Source organism: Alligator sinensis, unplaced genomic scaffold (genome assembly GCF_000455745.1).
Source record: "Alligator sinensis unplaced genomic scaffold, ASM45574v1 scaffold193_1, whole genome shotgun sequence".
Taxonomy (NCBI): domain Eukaryota; kingdom Metazoa; phylum Chordata; order Crocodylia; family Alligatoridae; genus Alligator; species Alligator sinensis.
In genome coordinates this window covers 1,076,593-1,093,745 of record NW_005842199.1, presented here as the reverse complement: position 1 = coordinate 1,093,745, position 17,153 = coordinate 1,076,593, and the positions used below count along the sequence as shown (strand labels likewise).

At 42.5% G+C, this 17,153-nt stretch overlaps 1 protein-coding gene across 1 annotated transcript in view; it reads left to right on the top strand.

Moving 5' to 3' along the window:
- Positions 1–17,153, top strand: part of ADAM12 (ADAM metallopeptidase domain 12) — a 109,507-nt gene that overhangs the window by 10,961 nt on the left and 81,393 nt on the right. The window contains exon 4 of the mRNA XM_014521274.2: positions 7,990–8,173. Coding sequence (XP_014376760.1) covers positions 7,990–8,173 — 184 coding nt within the window. The remainder of the gene's footprint in view (positions 1–7,989; positions 8,174–17,153) is intronic.

The window sequence follows — 17,153 nt, the reverse complement described above, 5'->3', positions numbered from 1 at the left end:
CCCCCCCCCCCCCCCCCCCCAAAAAAAAACCTGTGCCAAAAAAACCCAAGGTGGCACACATGGTGGCAGTGTGTGCTGCCTGAAACCAGAGCCTGCATGCCTGGATCACCACTGCTAGAGCCCCAGGTTGCCCCCAGTGTCTCAGGTAAGGCTGCCCAGGTACTGGCCCCAGCCTCTCCTACCCCACCCTGGGCAACTTGCCATGCACCATAGCACACATGCGTGGGCATTCCCCAGGGACAAGGCAGTGGCACAATGTGCTCATCTGGATGCAAGCACATGTGCACTCATATGGATACACTTCCATTATCCAATAGCAGGGCAGTTTCTAGAACCAGCAGATTATTGGGTATGGGAAATAGGGAAGAAACATCACACATTCACCACTCAAGTTGTAATACTGATTATGAAATTCACTCCTCCATAGGGCAGCAGCATAATGCCTATGTACTACTTAAATGCTACTTAAATCTATGTGAGCTAAATGGTGCTTGGGCCTTGGGCTGAGTTTCTGAATAGGGATGATTCTCACCCAGTGTGGCTACTCAAAATATACAAATATAATGGCCACCTATTTCTCAAATACTTAGGAAATTATATTGCACTTTCAATGGCAATAAGGTTAATATGAGTATAAGACTGAGATTAATTAAAACCAAATGTTTAATTGCATTCATGGATATCAGATGTATTGATTTACTTAACTTTCCCCTTGCAACACAGCAAAATAATATATCACAGCTTCACATAATGCTGCCCTAGCCAAGTTTTCCTTCAGCTTCACAGTTTCTCAGACAAGCATGCATTGATAGTTTACGTTGGCAGGGTCCCCTCTTCTGCTGACAAGTTGGAAAAGAAAAATCCCATTTATATTTTAAAAATTTCTAAAGCCTGTTGATTTATGAATTACAACTGGCTTTCTATTAGGTTCTGTAAAAAAAAAAAAAAAAAAAGAAAGAAAGAAAAAATATACATCCTTTCACTGTCATATATTAAATAAGTTGAATTATTCCCTCTAGTTACACTTCCCCTAATTGGGAGGTTCCTGGCAAGTCAAATAGCAATTAAAACAAAAGTATTTATTTCATGTTTTGTTTAAATTCCCCTTCCTTGACATGGAGGGAGAGAGAATTCCACACCACAGCCCCATCCACACACAGTCTATACTTTCCCTACTGGTGAGGGAGGAGAAGGGCCTGCCCCATCTCTAGTTGTGGACTGATCTTCTACTAGGTTGTCTGGAAAAAATAGAATCAAGGCTGTATTGGGGTTGGAGTTGCTGATTTTTAGGCTATGGGCATGGAACTTATCCTGTAAGTGGGAGAAGGGAAGGACTAGATCATCTTCCCTTCTGTATGGAGGGGAAATGGAAGAAGCACAATGGAGCACACAAAGTTCTATAAGGAGCTGTATAGTAGGAGAAGGTCAAGATTAGAGAATGAATCACACATGACAAATGCTGGTCATATCATTTAATGAACTGCTGAGAGGGGCTCTGTAACTACAGTGAAGTTTCTTCTGCTCTCATATAACTACTTGAAAGAGAAGCCCTGCTAATGAGCACAATTTTTTCCACCTTCTTCCTGAGTTCTTCACAGGCTTCCTCCAACTTAGGGTCCCACAGCATCATTCTGTCACTTGCAGAGTGAGCTGAAAGAAAGGCTGAGACACTGGGACCTCTTGAATTCTCAGCTGAGGACTCCTGCGGATCTTTTAAGACCCATAAAGAATCCCACCAGTTCCTTTGTAGCACTTAAGTTGTTAATCCTGTCATCACTCAGACACGTTTGATGAATGCTATGATACTACACAGATAATATGTACCATTTTCTATTTTCAAACCAGTTTACAAAATTGGAGACCATTCTGGTCCCCCCAAAATTTAATAGCAGAACTCCCATTTGGCTTCAGTGGGGGCTAGAATTGGCCATTAACTAATTGCTCCATTCTGGAAATATTTGAAAAGCTACACCAAAGTTGAACACAACAATATGTGACACAGTGGGCGCATCTACACAAGATGCTTACTGTGGAGTTCCCTAATTAGTTCCGTAGTAAACTCCCAGCGTCAACACGCGTGGCCATATTAGGCTGCAGTAAACTATTAAACGCTGCTGTAGGTTAGTACTTGTAACTACTATGCTGCGGCAGTGTTATTTAGTACCACGCAGCGCACGTGTAGATGCTGACTGGCTGGCTGGGGCATGAGAGTGCTACAGTGCAGGGGCTGCCTGCTGGCCAGCCCTGCACTGAAGCACCTTTGTGCCCCAGCCAAGCCCTCCACAGCATGTTGAGCCAGGTTTGAGCAGCACTGGGCTGGCAGGCTGACCCCCCAAAACATTGCAAGGTGGGGCTGCTCCAACCTGGCTCGACATGCTGCAGTCCCGAGCGCATATGTAAACATGGTGCCCTGGAGCAATAAACTCCCATGCAAACAACCCCTGAGTTTATTCAGTCAAATTAATTGCATGTTTAGATGCACCCAGTATTGCTCAAATCCTCTGGTAACTACTCCTGTCTATTTTGCTCACAAATGGTACACAATGACCTGTGTCTTATATACCTACATGTTAGCTTGGCATGTATCAGGATTTTACTGAATTGGAACTAAGGACACAGGCTGTCAACTCAGTTTGCTTCTGGATTGCTGGGGAAGTCAGGTCCTTTTCCTATGTCTCAGTTTTCTGTCTATAAAATAGGAACAATGACGCTGACTTCCTTTGTAAAGAGTTTTAAGACCTACTGATGAAAGGAATCATTAATTATCTCTAAAAGCAGGCAACCAAGGTATGCAGAAGATAGTTCTCCCAGAGAGGGTCAAAAAAGTTCTGCTGTTTGTTCAGACCTGGCTGAACTTAGCTGGTAATAGCCAAATCCAAAAGTCACTGTCAGGGGGATTCTGTCCATTGACTTAAGTGGGCACTGGATCAGATCCATAAAGCCAACTGCCCCATTTTATCATAACTACTCTGAAGGGACATAGGATGAGAGGTGATTTTCAATTAATTAGTACCTAAATTATGGAGGGATGTATATTTTAATACAAAAAATAAATATGTGGAGCAGTTGCCCAAGATATGAATCTTGGGCAACAGATGTCTAGAAATAATTTTCTGACTTGTTTTTTTTCTTTAAATATTTTCCTTTTTTTTTTAGTTTTACACACAGAAATATTCAGTGTGCAGTATATTGATGGTGTAATTAAATGGCTTGTAACATTGACTACTTTTCATTTTTTTAAACAAAATACCAGTCAGCAAAAATCCCAACTATTGGCTGTTTTCTTTTGAAAGAGAATATCCCAACTGAGCCATATCCTGTCTTGGCTCTTTGGAAACATTTATAGTATGCAGAAGACAGAAAATCTCATGTTCAGGAAGAAGAAGCAAAACCAGCGTGGGAGTAATAGAGCCTGTTTTGAAAAATCTATGACAGTGTATACAGAAAAAAGTAATTATGGATTTATTTTATTTGTATTGAATTGATTTGGATTCTAAATACTGACAGGTTGTAAGGTACTATTACTTTCAACCTCATTTCACCAAAAAAAAGAGGAAGAAAATAGAAGTTTTCAGCTAACTACATTTTTAAGGTGCTGTATTTGGCACTGATCACTGGAAAAATGCATTTGTAGGAAAAGAAAATTAGTGAGAAAACAGAGAACCAGCCAAAATAATTCATATTTGATATTCATTATCTTATTACAAATGGTCAGGAGCCAGTGGCTGATATCCTGTAGGCAGCACACAAAGAATAATAATGCATTCTACTGAAATTTATATTTTCCCTTGTGTTGAATCTGATGATTTTTGGCACAATATGCAAAGGTAGAATTGTTCTGAAAGGTTTGCAGGGTCATTCTTGGCAGGAATTTCAGTGGCTAAATTGAGTGTCCTGGTCTAGGTGTGCCAGTAGGGGATGAGATGAGTCGCTCAACTAGGTGTCTGCCCTCGCATCCACACCTTCTATCCCTGGGGACAATACAGTAGGAGGGAAATGGTGGACAGTTAGTGATATGAACAACAGCTGGCATTAAAAAGGGATGCACTCTAGAAATAGTGGTATGGCTGCTTGCAACTTGCACATTGTAAGTGAAAGTAATTTCTTGTATAAACCCCTGGCATCATGATGCTTATGGAGAAGTGAAAGCTTTCTTCCAACAATGGGCAATAATTAAAGGGGAATTTTTGGTGAAAAAATTACATTTTTTAATAAACTGTGCAAGCTTACGTTTGAATTGAATATTTATTTAGATGCTATGTATTGTTTAGGGGCTATCAGTATAGTGAGGATGTTGGAATTGCCCATTTCAAACAGAAAAGCATGGAATTCTCCTCTGTTATTGTTGCTAGAAGCCTCCAGAGTGAAGTGATTAATTATACCAGGAAAAGAATACAACCATTATGGAATGTGAATGTGATGCATGGAATAGCAGGAGGAGCCAAGGGGCAGTCTGCAGAGCCGTGCTGACTGTTAATTTGGACTACAACTGCCAGAAACCCCCAGGGGCTGGGGGCGGGGGGCAAAGAAAGAGGGGAGAAAAGAAAAAGGAAGCTTGAAGCTGGAGTAAGAGAAAGAGAGAGCAGGGTGCATGGAGAACATGGGCAGCCCTACACAGAGGAGTATGCAGTGGAGATGGAAATCTCGCTGGCTGTCAGCCAGGACTGGACTGAAGGAGCTGGGCTCAGACTTTGGGGCAGCTGCAGACTGCTGTTTGAGCACTCTAGGGCCTAAAGTCTTGTTTGGGGACATCTCCGGAGGTGTGTTGGGGGGGAGGGACAATGAAGGTGCTGAATGTATGCTACCACGGTGTGGATGTTTCTTTACCTTTTATCTGTTCCCTCCCTTGGTCCCATTAGCTTGTGACCCTACACCTTACGATTTTCTGTATAAAAGTGGAAACTCCCCCTTGCTTCTTGTGCCAGCTTCTGGGGCTGCAGGGTTGGCACAATTATTTAATTAAGCTGTGTTATCAAGCTGCCAATTATGGAAAAAAGGGGGGATGCATTGTCCCAAGTTCCCAACTTCTTAGCCTTATTCTGGATATCTTAAAAAGAGTAAACAAGATCAGAGAACAGTTTAAATGATAGTTCTACTATGTGGAAATTTTCTAGTAACTCAAAACTGGTGGATAATTTGCCTTAGGGCTTTACTACTTGACATTACTTTGCACTTGCCCTGTTCCATTCATATGCACTTGAAAACATTACACTTAATGAGAAAATTCTACAATGGTGTTTTTTAAAGTTTTGACTTACTGACATTGGTAAACATTAAGCAATGGATTCCTTCACGGTCTCTCTACTCTTTGCCCTACCTCATCTTTTCCCATGCCACTCCTTATACTGAATCATCTGTCCTTCAGACTTTTCAAGCAGTGAAAAAACTGGTTTTCAGTTTATATACCAAAGGTTTTGGAAGAAATATTTATCACTAGGTTATACATGTTTAAAAATCCTGTACTTCAGCAATTGTCACATGGGTTGCTGCAGTAATCAACTACTACCTTTCCCATCTATAGCAATTTTAATGTTTCCAGTGTTTTCATAAAGATTTAATAATCCATAAAGCTTGCCTATAAGGGGGGTAAATATGACCCTATGTTGCATGTCAAGGGCTGATAAGACAGTGACAAATGATTTATTGGATCTTGGTCCTGTGTTCAGACCAGTGTATTGTGCCCCTTTTCTTAAAGATGATGCTACTTAGCATTTTCAACAGGGTGAAAATCCAATCTTTATTTTCCACTTTAAGAGTTAACTGAGAAACGATCTCTTGTTGGGCAGGCTGAACCAATGTTAAAGTAATTTTATACTAAAATTGTGCCGTCAGCTTGGAACTAAATTTCAGTTAATTGGAAATGGGGCTAGGGGCCTTGAATTTCTTCATTATTCCTTTCCATTCCAGCTAACACAGCTTTTTCCTAATAATTTTTCTTTTATTTTTTTCTTTAAAATCAGCATTTATGGTGCTCATTAACCTGCTGGGTCCCATTTTTTCACTTCTGCATGGGAAGCATTCAGAGACACATGCTGCTGTAATATTAATTGTAATATTTTATACTTGCATTGCACCTTCATCATGAGCCCAAACAGACATATAAACAGTACACGCTTCATGCACACAAGGATCACACGCCACCGAAATGCAGCCAGCTCTGGACTGAAAAATAATAGCTATTCCCTGGCATGCATCAGCAATAGGCAGCACCTTAGGGCAGGAGTTAAAGAAAAATGTCTTAGACAACTGAAACTTTTGTAATAATTTCAGAGAGGTAGAATGTAATTATAGCCAACTGAAATTCTGCCAGTATTCAGTGATTAATACTCCTGTAATTTACGGATGTGGGAGAAATGAATGATACTGTACATTATTATAAAATTTTTCAGCCAATGTTCTAGTTATTTAAGACTCACAACAACCCTCTGCAACAGGTAAATGCAATCCCCATTTTACAGAAAGAGAAACAGCCATAGAGAGTTGACATGGACTGCTTACTCAGCTACCCCATGAAATCTGATCTATTGATGCCCAGTTCAGTTCTGCTCAGTTACTATAGTATGCAGCCATCTCCACTGTCTTTTGATACCTCTTGGTAAAATTTCCCTTTCTATAACCTTTAGCCAACAGAGGATCCTCAGGGAGCATCCTCACTGCCCAGGATCACCTTTCATAATAAAAGCTGTTTCTAACAGCTAGCACTTTGTGTTCACTGTGCCCAGGTGCTCTGACTACCTTTCACCTTGCAGCTGGAAGCCTGGCCATAGAACCACCCTAACACCCATGTGTGCCAGGTCACAGGCCACAATTTCTAATATAAATTAAAGCAGACTTTTGATGCTGTGGCACATCCTTAAATGTGCAGCTTTGATTATCAACTCCAATAATATTTGATAGGCTCCTTTATGTTATGCCAACTACCACCAGCTTCTTCCCAGCTAAGGATTGCTGGTGCCTACACAGGTGCACCCACACTCAATCTGTCCGTGTTCTCTATGCTGGCAGGGAGGAATGGGGGTGGCAACAGCACTACTCTATCTCTTTGCCACCAAAATATTCCCCTAAGCAAAGGGAGTCCTTACCTAGACGGATTCACGAGGTTTACAGCAGTTTTACTCTATATAACAGGTCAAAATGGCTGGAGACCACCCAGAAAAAGATCCTCATATATAACTCTTATTTGAGCTATTCAAGGGAGTGTGGTATTCTTGGTATAGCACTGCGCAAGAATCTGGAAATTCTGAGACCGTGTCGAGTTCTTCCACAGATTTTTTGTGTGACTTTGAGTAAATTACTTTATTTCTTTAAGTCTGGGGTTTTTCTTATATATGGTAGCTGGCAGGGTATAGCAAGACTTCTTTCATCAATGTTTGCAAAGGTCTTTCAGCTTTTGGGCTGTCAGGTGCTACTGCACTACAGATTGCAATTCTTGGGCCAGGAAGTGCTAAACAGAAGTCTACTGGATTTTACTTCTGACCTTCATTTCAGTAATTCATTTTGATACTGCAATGCAACTTTAATCTGGCAGATTCGATGCTAGCATCAGTGTTCACTTTACAAAGTATAATGCATGTACCTGATCTTCATTAATACTTCCATTCTGTAGTTTTCCTTATGAAAATATTTCCCTGCATCCTTGTTCATTACTATTTAGTAGGAGTCCTCCCATGCAAATGTATTGTGACTCCACTCCAGTGGTGATGCATCTCTGAAAGAATAGAAAATGCCATAAAACACTAATGTAATTTTGCGTTACAACACCCAATTCAGAAAAGGAAAGTTCTCTCTCAGCCTTATAAAGCGTAATATGCCAAGACAACAAATATACAACTCTGATATCTCCTACCCTAGCAGAGCTTGACATTGTAAAAAACGCATTTTACTTTTTCATATTTCATCATTATTATTAAAGCCCATGACTTGGCTGAAAACAAACATTCATCAGCACTTAACAGCAGGTGCATCTTTTTCTGATCTTTTCCATAACAGAGGAATTATTGTATTTGAAAATAAAACCTACATTTTGGAGCCATTAGAAGGTGCTACAAATGAACACAAGATATATCGAGCAGAGAACCTGAAAATTGGCCCAGGATCTTGTGGCCACCATTTCAACATCTCTGGTATCACTGTGGATGACACTGCACAGTCTTCTCAAGCATTCACTGGCAGGGTAGGTGGAAAATACAGGTTTGTGTTTCTGGATAATTAAGAATAATTGTTTGTATGCTAACTTTATGGTATTTTCTGCAAATTGATGAAATATTCTGATCAAAATGAATCCCTGCAGTAACCTACCTGTTGTTTGAAACAGCATGGAAGGTGAAATCTGGTGCTTATTCAAGACAGTGGCTGCATTCCCTTTGACTTCAGTGGGATCAAGGTTTTACCTGGAAATTCTCTGGCTATCATAAGAGAGGTAGTTTGAAAGGACCCTGTTGAGTTATCATGTTTCAGCTACTGCAGAATAATCGCCTATGCCACAATCAGGTGTTTAGTCCAGGCTCGTTTTAAATACCTACCCAAAAAGAGGCTTCTACAGTTTCTCATGGGACAAAAATGCCGGTCTAACTCACTGTAAGAAGAAATGACCATTTTAAAATTTTATCTGATCACTGTTAATTATAACCTTCTACTTCTTAACCTGTTCAACGGCTAACATTTTAGAGCCGTGATCCTCGGTTGGGATGCTGTAAGCTACTTTTAAACGTGCTGTGGTGTGCCATGTAATATGAGCACTGTTCACTAGAGTGTTTGATTCACACACACTGCTTACAGACATTTTAAAAAAAAACCCAAAATGGTGCTTTATTTTAAGCTCAGCACACTGCTACACTGAGTGCAGTGTATGCCCAGAAGAGACATCACATTATTTTGACCTGGCTCACCCAATGTCTGTATAGATCACGTGCTTCAGCAGGGCTTTTTGGCACTTTTAACTAAAGCTGATTAAATCAGTTATTAGATAAAAGCACCAAAAAGCCCCGCTGAATCACACGATCTATACAGATGCTGCAGAGCTGGGTCAAACTAACACACTGCCTTTTCCAGTAAAGCGCTGTTTTGTTTTGTTTTTTCATGTCTGTTAGCATCCACGATTCACAAGTAAACTGAGGTTTCAAGTAGGAATCTATAGTGTCAAAAACATTCTGAATGGTTGACCTGTTTAAAAAAAATGTGTTTCCAGTCATAATATGTTTTACACGCAATAATAATTAAATTAGTTTTGAAATGGGGAGCTGCTAAATTGATAGAAGTTATGGAGGGATGCCTGGGGTTTAAAAAGGTTGAGAATCAGTGGTGTACGGCAAGAGCTGGCAACCTTTCCAAGCTGTAGGCTGGAGCAATTCAGCTACCATCTGGTCTGGATTGGATGATTTCAGCAGTGTCAGCAGCAAGGGGAGCTGCACCAAGGCTGGGCAGCTGGGAACTATGTCCTCACTGGTGCCGCTGCCACCTAGTCCCCCCACCTCCCAGACTGCCGCATGGGCACAGCTAGAAGCTACTCAGCCCCAGCTCAGTTCCCCACTGGCTGGAAGATGCACCCACTCTGAAGCTGGGAGGGTGGGGAAGTATGGGTAGTGGGGAGTCATGGCAATGTGGGCCAGTTGCCCAACCTCCTGAGCAGCTTCCTGCTGCCCCAGCATGGGTGCAGTTAGAGATAAAGCCTGCCGGCTCCCCAGGCCAGATCCAGTGGTTCCAGTAGCATGTTGCCAACCCCTCGTTTAGGGAGTTACAAGTTCTTCTCTCCTGCTTAGGGCTAGACTGCAGCCTTGTCCAAGCTTGGAGAGACTATGCCTGGAAAGGGCCCAGTCACTTTAATTGCTGTTCCTTATGTAGAGCTGCAGCACAATCCACAATCCTGAGGGCTGCCAACCCTGGTCTGCTGGCTGATGCAAAAGCAAAGAGTGTACTCACAACCCCACTTCTTCATCAAGTGTTTTCATCATCTTCCTTCCTGAGAAGGGTCAAGCAGCAAGAGTGGGAGCATGGCCAGACCCCGGCCCTGGGCCTGAGGCAAAGGTGGGAAAGGAAAGAGGAATCCCAGAGAAGCAGGGCTGGCAGGGACCTCCAGAAGTCCTCTAGTGTCTAGTCCAGCCCCTGCCTGAGCTCTGGCCAGACCCTACCATAGAAGCACAATCTAAAGAGCCTAGTGTTTGCTTGCAGTGTCCTCAACCAAGAACACCCACCAGGGGGGCTCTGTACTGCTGGAGAAAATAGCCACCAAGGGCTTCCTGCGTCCAGTTTTCCACTCCTGCCCCACAGTGGGGCCCAGCACCTTGCCTCTCCAGCCCTGAGCCCCAAGGCAGCGCCTCACACAGCACCCCCTGCCCCACGGTAGAGGGCGAGAGCCCTGTCAGCTGCAGCGGCTCCGTTACAGCCCAGCCTGGCCTAGGCATGGGGGACCAAGAACAATCTAGGCGCACAGCTCCCACAGCCCCAGTCCAAGCCACAGATGGCTGGGAAGGGCCCTGCCCCACTATCCACTCACCCCACCTGGGGCTAGGGCTGCAGGGCTGAGCCAGGCTAGCCCGCAAGTGCAGCTGAAAGTGGTCGTGGAGGAGCTAGGCTGGGTCAGGCCATGAGGGCAGGGCCTTTCCCAGCTGGCTGTGGCTTGGGCTGAGGATATGGGAGCTGTGTGCCCGGGCTGCTCCTGGCTCCCTGTGCCCAAGCCAGATTGGGCTGTCACAGAGCCACTGTAGCAGGCAGGGCTCTTCCCTTCCTCCTCCTCCCCTGCAAAGGGACCAGAGGGAGGGGGGCTCTGTGCAACACTGCCTCAGGGATGGAGGGGAGCAGCGCAGGGCCCCCCTGGGAGTGGGGGGGAACCAGCTACAGGAAACCCTGGGTGGCTTTTTTCTCTAGATGTACAGCCCCCCTGGAGGGTGTTCTTGGTTGTGGGTGCTGCAAGCAAACCTTCTACTCTTTAGATTGTGCTTATATGGGAGGGTCTGGCAAGGGCTCAGGCAGGGGCTGGACTAGACACTAGAGAAATTCTGGAGGTCCCTGACAGCTTTGCTTTTCTCTGCTTCCTCCCTCCTTTCCCCCCTTCACTTCAGGCCCAGGGCCAGGGTTTGGTCATGCCCCCATTTTCACTACTTGAGCAAGGGGCAAAGCCAAGCAGACCCTGGCTGGGGCACTGCGTGGTGGTGGGCGCTGCATGGTGGTGGGCCCTGCATGCTCCCCAGCATATCCAGTAGTGGACTGGAAGTTCTTCCGGTCCACTTCCAGGTTCACTGCTGAGCACTCTGGAGAGCCCCCCACACTGCTGTGGGATGCTTCGTCTGCCCAAGCACTGCAATGATCACAAGCCATGCTGCCACCTCAAGGTATGTAGAAAAAACTTTTAAAGCTGTTCCTGTGTCCGAATTCACTGAATCAGCATTGAATCATCAGATTTGGATTTGGTCGAATTGAATCAGGGACAATGATCGAAATCAACAGATCGAATCATCGTCCCTGATTCAGGCTGAATCTGAATCCAAATCGAATAGGGCCTGTTTGGCACACCCTTAGTTCTGGGACAGAAGTTCTGTAAATCAGTTTGAACTAAACCAATTAAGTCTGATACTACTTTCAACCAGGTTTGTCATAAACCAGTTTTGGCCATTTTGAAAACTGTGTATGTGAACTGATTTTCTGTTCTGTTACAGGTTTTAACCAGTTTCTGATCACTTAAACCGGTTTATGGATAACCTTTGTCCCTAGTCCAAAGCACAGCTTAACTTTAAGCATAGCCTTATTAATTATTGACTTAAAACAACTTACAGTAGTTAAATACTTTGCTGACTAGGGCCCTAAGAAACCCAGGGTTGCCATCTGGGGACCAGGGTCTGGCAACAGTCCCCCACCCCCAGAAATCTGGAAAGGGCTGCTTCCCCTCCCCCCCTCCAGGCACACTCTGGGTGGCGTCCCTGCAGGCCAGGGTAGGAGTTTAAACCTCTCCCCAATCATACTCAGGCCTGCCAGGGCCTAGCCATACCTCCCCCCCTCCACCAGCTCAACTTCCCTCCAGCTTTCCAGCCACTGTGAAGAGCTCACTCTAGCACTCCCGCCTCCCCCCGGCTTCTAGCCTGAGCCACTGCAGGTGTGTGGCTACATTAGACTAACCTGCAAAGACTGAATCGATTCAGGCTCAGGTTTTTTGAATGTCTGTACTTAGCCTAAGTGTTTTTTTCTAAATCAAAGCCTTACTCATTTTTTCTTGCTTCTATTTGCATTTCTTCCTGGTTTCTTCAGTTCTTCTTGGTAATGAGATGGCACAGACTGTAAGCAAATGACAAATTCTGGTAATATACTGTGATTGCTGGTTGTTATTATAGGAATGCTTTTGCTTGTGATTATAGTAATACTTTTGGTCTTTAAGAGAGTAGCTAACAATGTCTAGCATGGCTTTCTACCCACCCAAGAAGAGAAAGAACATTACAGCTATGTTACTTAGCTAATAATACACGTTGAGATTTAAATGAACCTTTAAATTGTAATAAGAAAGCTTCTTATGCAGACAGAACAAGTTCTCAACATTTTATTTGAGGTATATATCAGTTGTAATTGTTTTTATGTAGGAGGAAATGCATTTGATTTGAAATGCATCTAGCTAATGGAAATTGTAGAAAATGAAATGAGCTTCAAATAAGGAGGAGGAAATGCTGCAAAGAATTCATGTGCAGGCTGGATAAAGATTATAGAAAGGATTGATTTTGACATTTAAAAGTAACATAGTAGCACAAATCTGCCCACCATCATTATTAAATGCGAAATATTAGTATTTATAGCCAAACTACCTACCCACCCCACTAAGCCTGTACATTAAGTTCAGTGTTAAGGAGAGCAGTCTAACTGGCATGAAGAGATGTTATTTAACTAGTGGAACCGATTCATTTGTATTTAAGGAACATTTAACAATACATTTCCAAATTTCTTTTTATCCCAGTAAATTATGTATTAACAACTGCAGACACTGTTTTTGTATTAAGCCAGTATCTGCAACTGCTGGAAACATGTATATTGAAACTTCAGAAATAAATCTACACAAATTGTATTTATACTTTCTGGTAAGAGATTCCTTATTACTTTTTTAAAGCTATGTATAGACAACATGAGCTTTCAGTTTCAATCAGTAAGTGAATTTCTTTTGGAGTCACTTTAAATATTAGAACTACAAGTTTAATAGGATTCCAGCTTCTTTATTTGTGATTACTATTTTATATCATGCTATTTCATCCTTACATTAAACTTGCAACTGTCTTTTAGGGAATACTGTAATATCCTACTCCATCTCTCTAAACAATATCAAAACTTAGAAAGCTATATTTTACAATGGGCAAGACTACTTAATTGCTACTCTCTATACTTGCTTTCCAAGATTGCCCCAGATGCTCATTAATTTGCAGTTAAGGTGCAAGTTTATAATCTTATGCAACTGAAATAACTGCTAGTAATTAATGATAAAATGTATGTTGATAGATTATGTAATTAATATAAATGTTCAGTTACCCTCATTTCAGGGGTATAGGTTGTAGCCATGTTGGTCTAAGGCAGGGGTGGGAAAAATATGGCCCATAGGCCAGATTTGGCCCGCCAAGCCATTCTATCCAGTCCATGGACCCCCTAATAATTTTAGAAAATTAATTTTTATCTGTCCCTGGCTCCCTGTCAAAGATGACAGGGAGCCGGAGGCAGCAGGACCCAAGCAGAGCCAGTGGCAGGACCCAGCAGCTGAGCAGCAAGGCCTGCCCAGCTCCATCTCGCTATTATGCAATCACATCTAGATACACTTTGCAAATTCATAAATCAGTACAAAAATATTTTTAAATAAAATTAAAATAAGCTTTAGTAGATTTTTTTAGTTTTTTGCATACAATTTGGGTTTTTTTTCCTGTTTCAAGATTGCAGCATCCTCCCTCCCAAAAGAAGTACTTCTGTGCCAAGGGTGGAGACTTTCTGTGGCAAAAGTCAGGGGTTGGGGGCGGGACTTCTGGTCCCAATATGGAGACTGGGGGCAGGGTTACCCATTTGGCCCTGGACAGTTCACAAAACAAAAACCCCACTCTAAGGACATATGCAGGCAAGGTTCTTTGGGTAAATCTTTTATTAGACCAACTGAAAAAGTTGGAAAAATTCTTTGCAAGCTTTTGGGTACAAATGCCCTTCATCAGGCTGAGGAGGTGTCTGCAGTTGGTCTGTGCTCTTCCTGGATGGAATAGAAAAGCCAGAGGCCAGTATGCGAGAATGCCAGTCAGTGAAAATACAAATTGAGGCAGGCGATGGGTGTGAAACAGGTGGGGGCAGGGAAGGGGAATGTAGACCTGGTGATAAGAATATAGCTGGTAAATAGTAGAGAGGTTATCTGGGGTATCAAATGTTAGGCCAGTTCTGATGTGTCATAAATCCAATGTCTATATTTAGCCCATGATTTTTTGTATCCAGTAGGTTGATGAGTGAAGTTCATAGTCTCATGTTTTATGAGTTCCCTTTGAGGATTAGAACTGAGAGAATGGAGAGAGAGTGGTTTTCTGGTGAGAAATGTGCCCCCACCGGTAATTGGGTATTCTTGTCTTTGATAGATTTTCAGTAGGTGTTCATTCTGGTGTGCAGTTTTTGTTTGGTTTCTCCTACATATTTTCCATGAGGGCATTTGGTGCACTGGATGAGATGTATTACATTTCTGGAGGGCTGGTGTAAGATCCAGGAATGCTGACAGTTCTGTTGTGTTGTATAGTGTAGTTATTGTGGGGGTGGTGGAGATATAGTGGTAGGTTTTACATTTCTTGTCATGCCATGGTCTAGATCCATTCGGTACTGTTTTGGGCCATAGGAAGTTTGCTTCCGGTGATAAGATTGGCGAGGTTTGGTGCTTGTTTAAGGGAGGATGTTTGTACCCGAAAGCTTGCAAAGAAGACTTTTTCCAACTATTTTAGTTGGTGTAATAAAAGATATCGGAGTTACCCAAAGAATCTTGCTTACCTATTACCCTCATAGTTCCTATATTTGGCTCATGGCTATGATGATATGTGAAAATTTCATGTTAAAATTGAAGCAACTGTTTTAACAGAAACCCAGAGGGCCTAACGATAAGGTCAGTCAACATACATGTCACTAATATACATCCCGGGTTAGGTAAAGAACATATAATAGACATGTTGAAGAAGTTCCTATCTATGAATTAACAAGTGTCATTGGAACGTGCGGAGTAAATTTTCACGTCAATGTTACGATCAGCCAAATAAATTGTTAGAGTGAAAGAACGTAGATGACCTCGGTGATGTGAAATCTGCTCTAAATTATGCTGGGCATGGGGTCAACAGAAATCCAGTCTCAGCTTCAGGGAACTACAAAGGGTTGCATATTTGTGCTGATGCCTCACTCAGCTACATATAGCACTTACTGAGCAGAGCTGAGGAATTTTGTCATCTTATTACCTAAGATTTAAGATAGTGTATTTAAAGGGCAGGGGGTGAGAAAAGACAGCTGAACAGGGGGCAGTGTAGTTTGTCCCTTGTGCATACATGTGCTGTACTGATATTATTGGTTCTTTTTTTAATGCTGGGAATGTGATTAAATCAGGAAATAGATTGCACCATGATGCAGTTAGTTGCGGAAGGCAAGCGAAAATAAGTCATAATTAGGTACATTTCATAAATAAATATTATATTCAAAGAACACATATAGCTTTTGGGCAAATAACAGGAATAGATTCATTATGCTAATCAGTCACCAGAGTCTCACATGATTATACCCCACTAGCCAGTTTCTCTAATTCTAAATCTCCCTGGTCCAGTTTGTACTTTGGGATGGCTAAATTGAGTAAAATATCCAAGCATTTCTCATACGTATCTAGGCTGTCATCTATGGCCTTGTACGGGAAAAACTGAAGCATCCCACTTTTAAGCATCCTTTAAAAGTTGTCTGAATGACAACCTTTAAGTCTCAGGCTCTTACTAAAACTTCAATGGCAGAGAAACCTGTTCTGCCACAAACAAGAACATGTGGTCATTTGTTTGTTCCTGTAAGGTAGAATTTCACTTCAACTTAGCATTTCACCTCATCCTAGACACTTTAAAAGTCAGAATCTCACCTTTCATACTAATAGCCATTGCTACTATATTTAGCAAAAGGTTTCTTCAGCTTCCAAAGTCAGGGTTTTTTCTCAGCGCAGGGCTGGATTATTAAATTGATGCTGTAGTTGACCAAATATAATATCTGCTTCTAAAAATGTCTGACACTTGAAAATTACAGGGTCACCAGTATTCACAATTTCCAGCATGTTTTCCTTTTTCTCCCAGACAGACTATCTGTGCAACACCAAAACTTCCAAATCAGCTGGGTAGCAAAAAAAAAGAACAGATCACAGTTATGTGAAAAAAGTTCCTCATAAAATTTGGCTTGAGGATCAGGGTGCGATGTCCAATACTTAGCTTCTTAGAAAGCTGCCTCAGGGGTCCAGGATTGAAAATACAGTTTGGATTGCAAAGCCGTAATCAATTGTTTTCAGGTTAGAGAACGTTAGTTTAGAGTCAAGGCAGAACAGTTGTTTAGTATGTAGTACATCTAATAAACCTTTAAAGCCAGAAATACTGCAAAGAGCTTATTTTTTCCTGCTATCTTATTCCAGAGACAGGGGAGAGACAAAGGGAATGATTCTTATTATATTTACCTGAATACAAGCCAAATTTGATTTTAAGATGATCCCCCCAGTGATTAGATTTTAAATATGGAAAATTATAATTTAATATAATCTAGAATCTGATTATAGTAAGGTTGTCTTAAATTCAACCCCCACTGCTACAGCAGGGAAAGCAGTAGTGATGGGGGCAGTCTGTGCAGGGGCAAGTAGCCTGAACCCCCACTGCTTTTCCCCCTTCCCCTGCTCCCCCACTTTTGTCTCCCTACTGCCTGCTGCACTGGTGTCTGTGCACTTTGATGCCTGCCCCACCTTTCCTATGTAGTCTCACTCCTTGATGGCTCCCACTGCTGCCCTGGCCCAGCCACATAGCAGCCATTGTATCAGCAGCAGCTTCAGACACCGGGGCTGGAGTTGCAACTGCTGGTAAGTAAGAGAGAGCAAAGGATAAAAGGGGATGTAGGTTGGGGAGACAGATGGGGTGGGGAGGTGGCTGCTGTGGCTCCGGTTCAGGGCCCGGGCTCAGACCAAA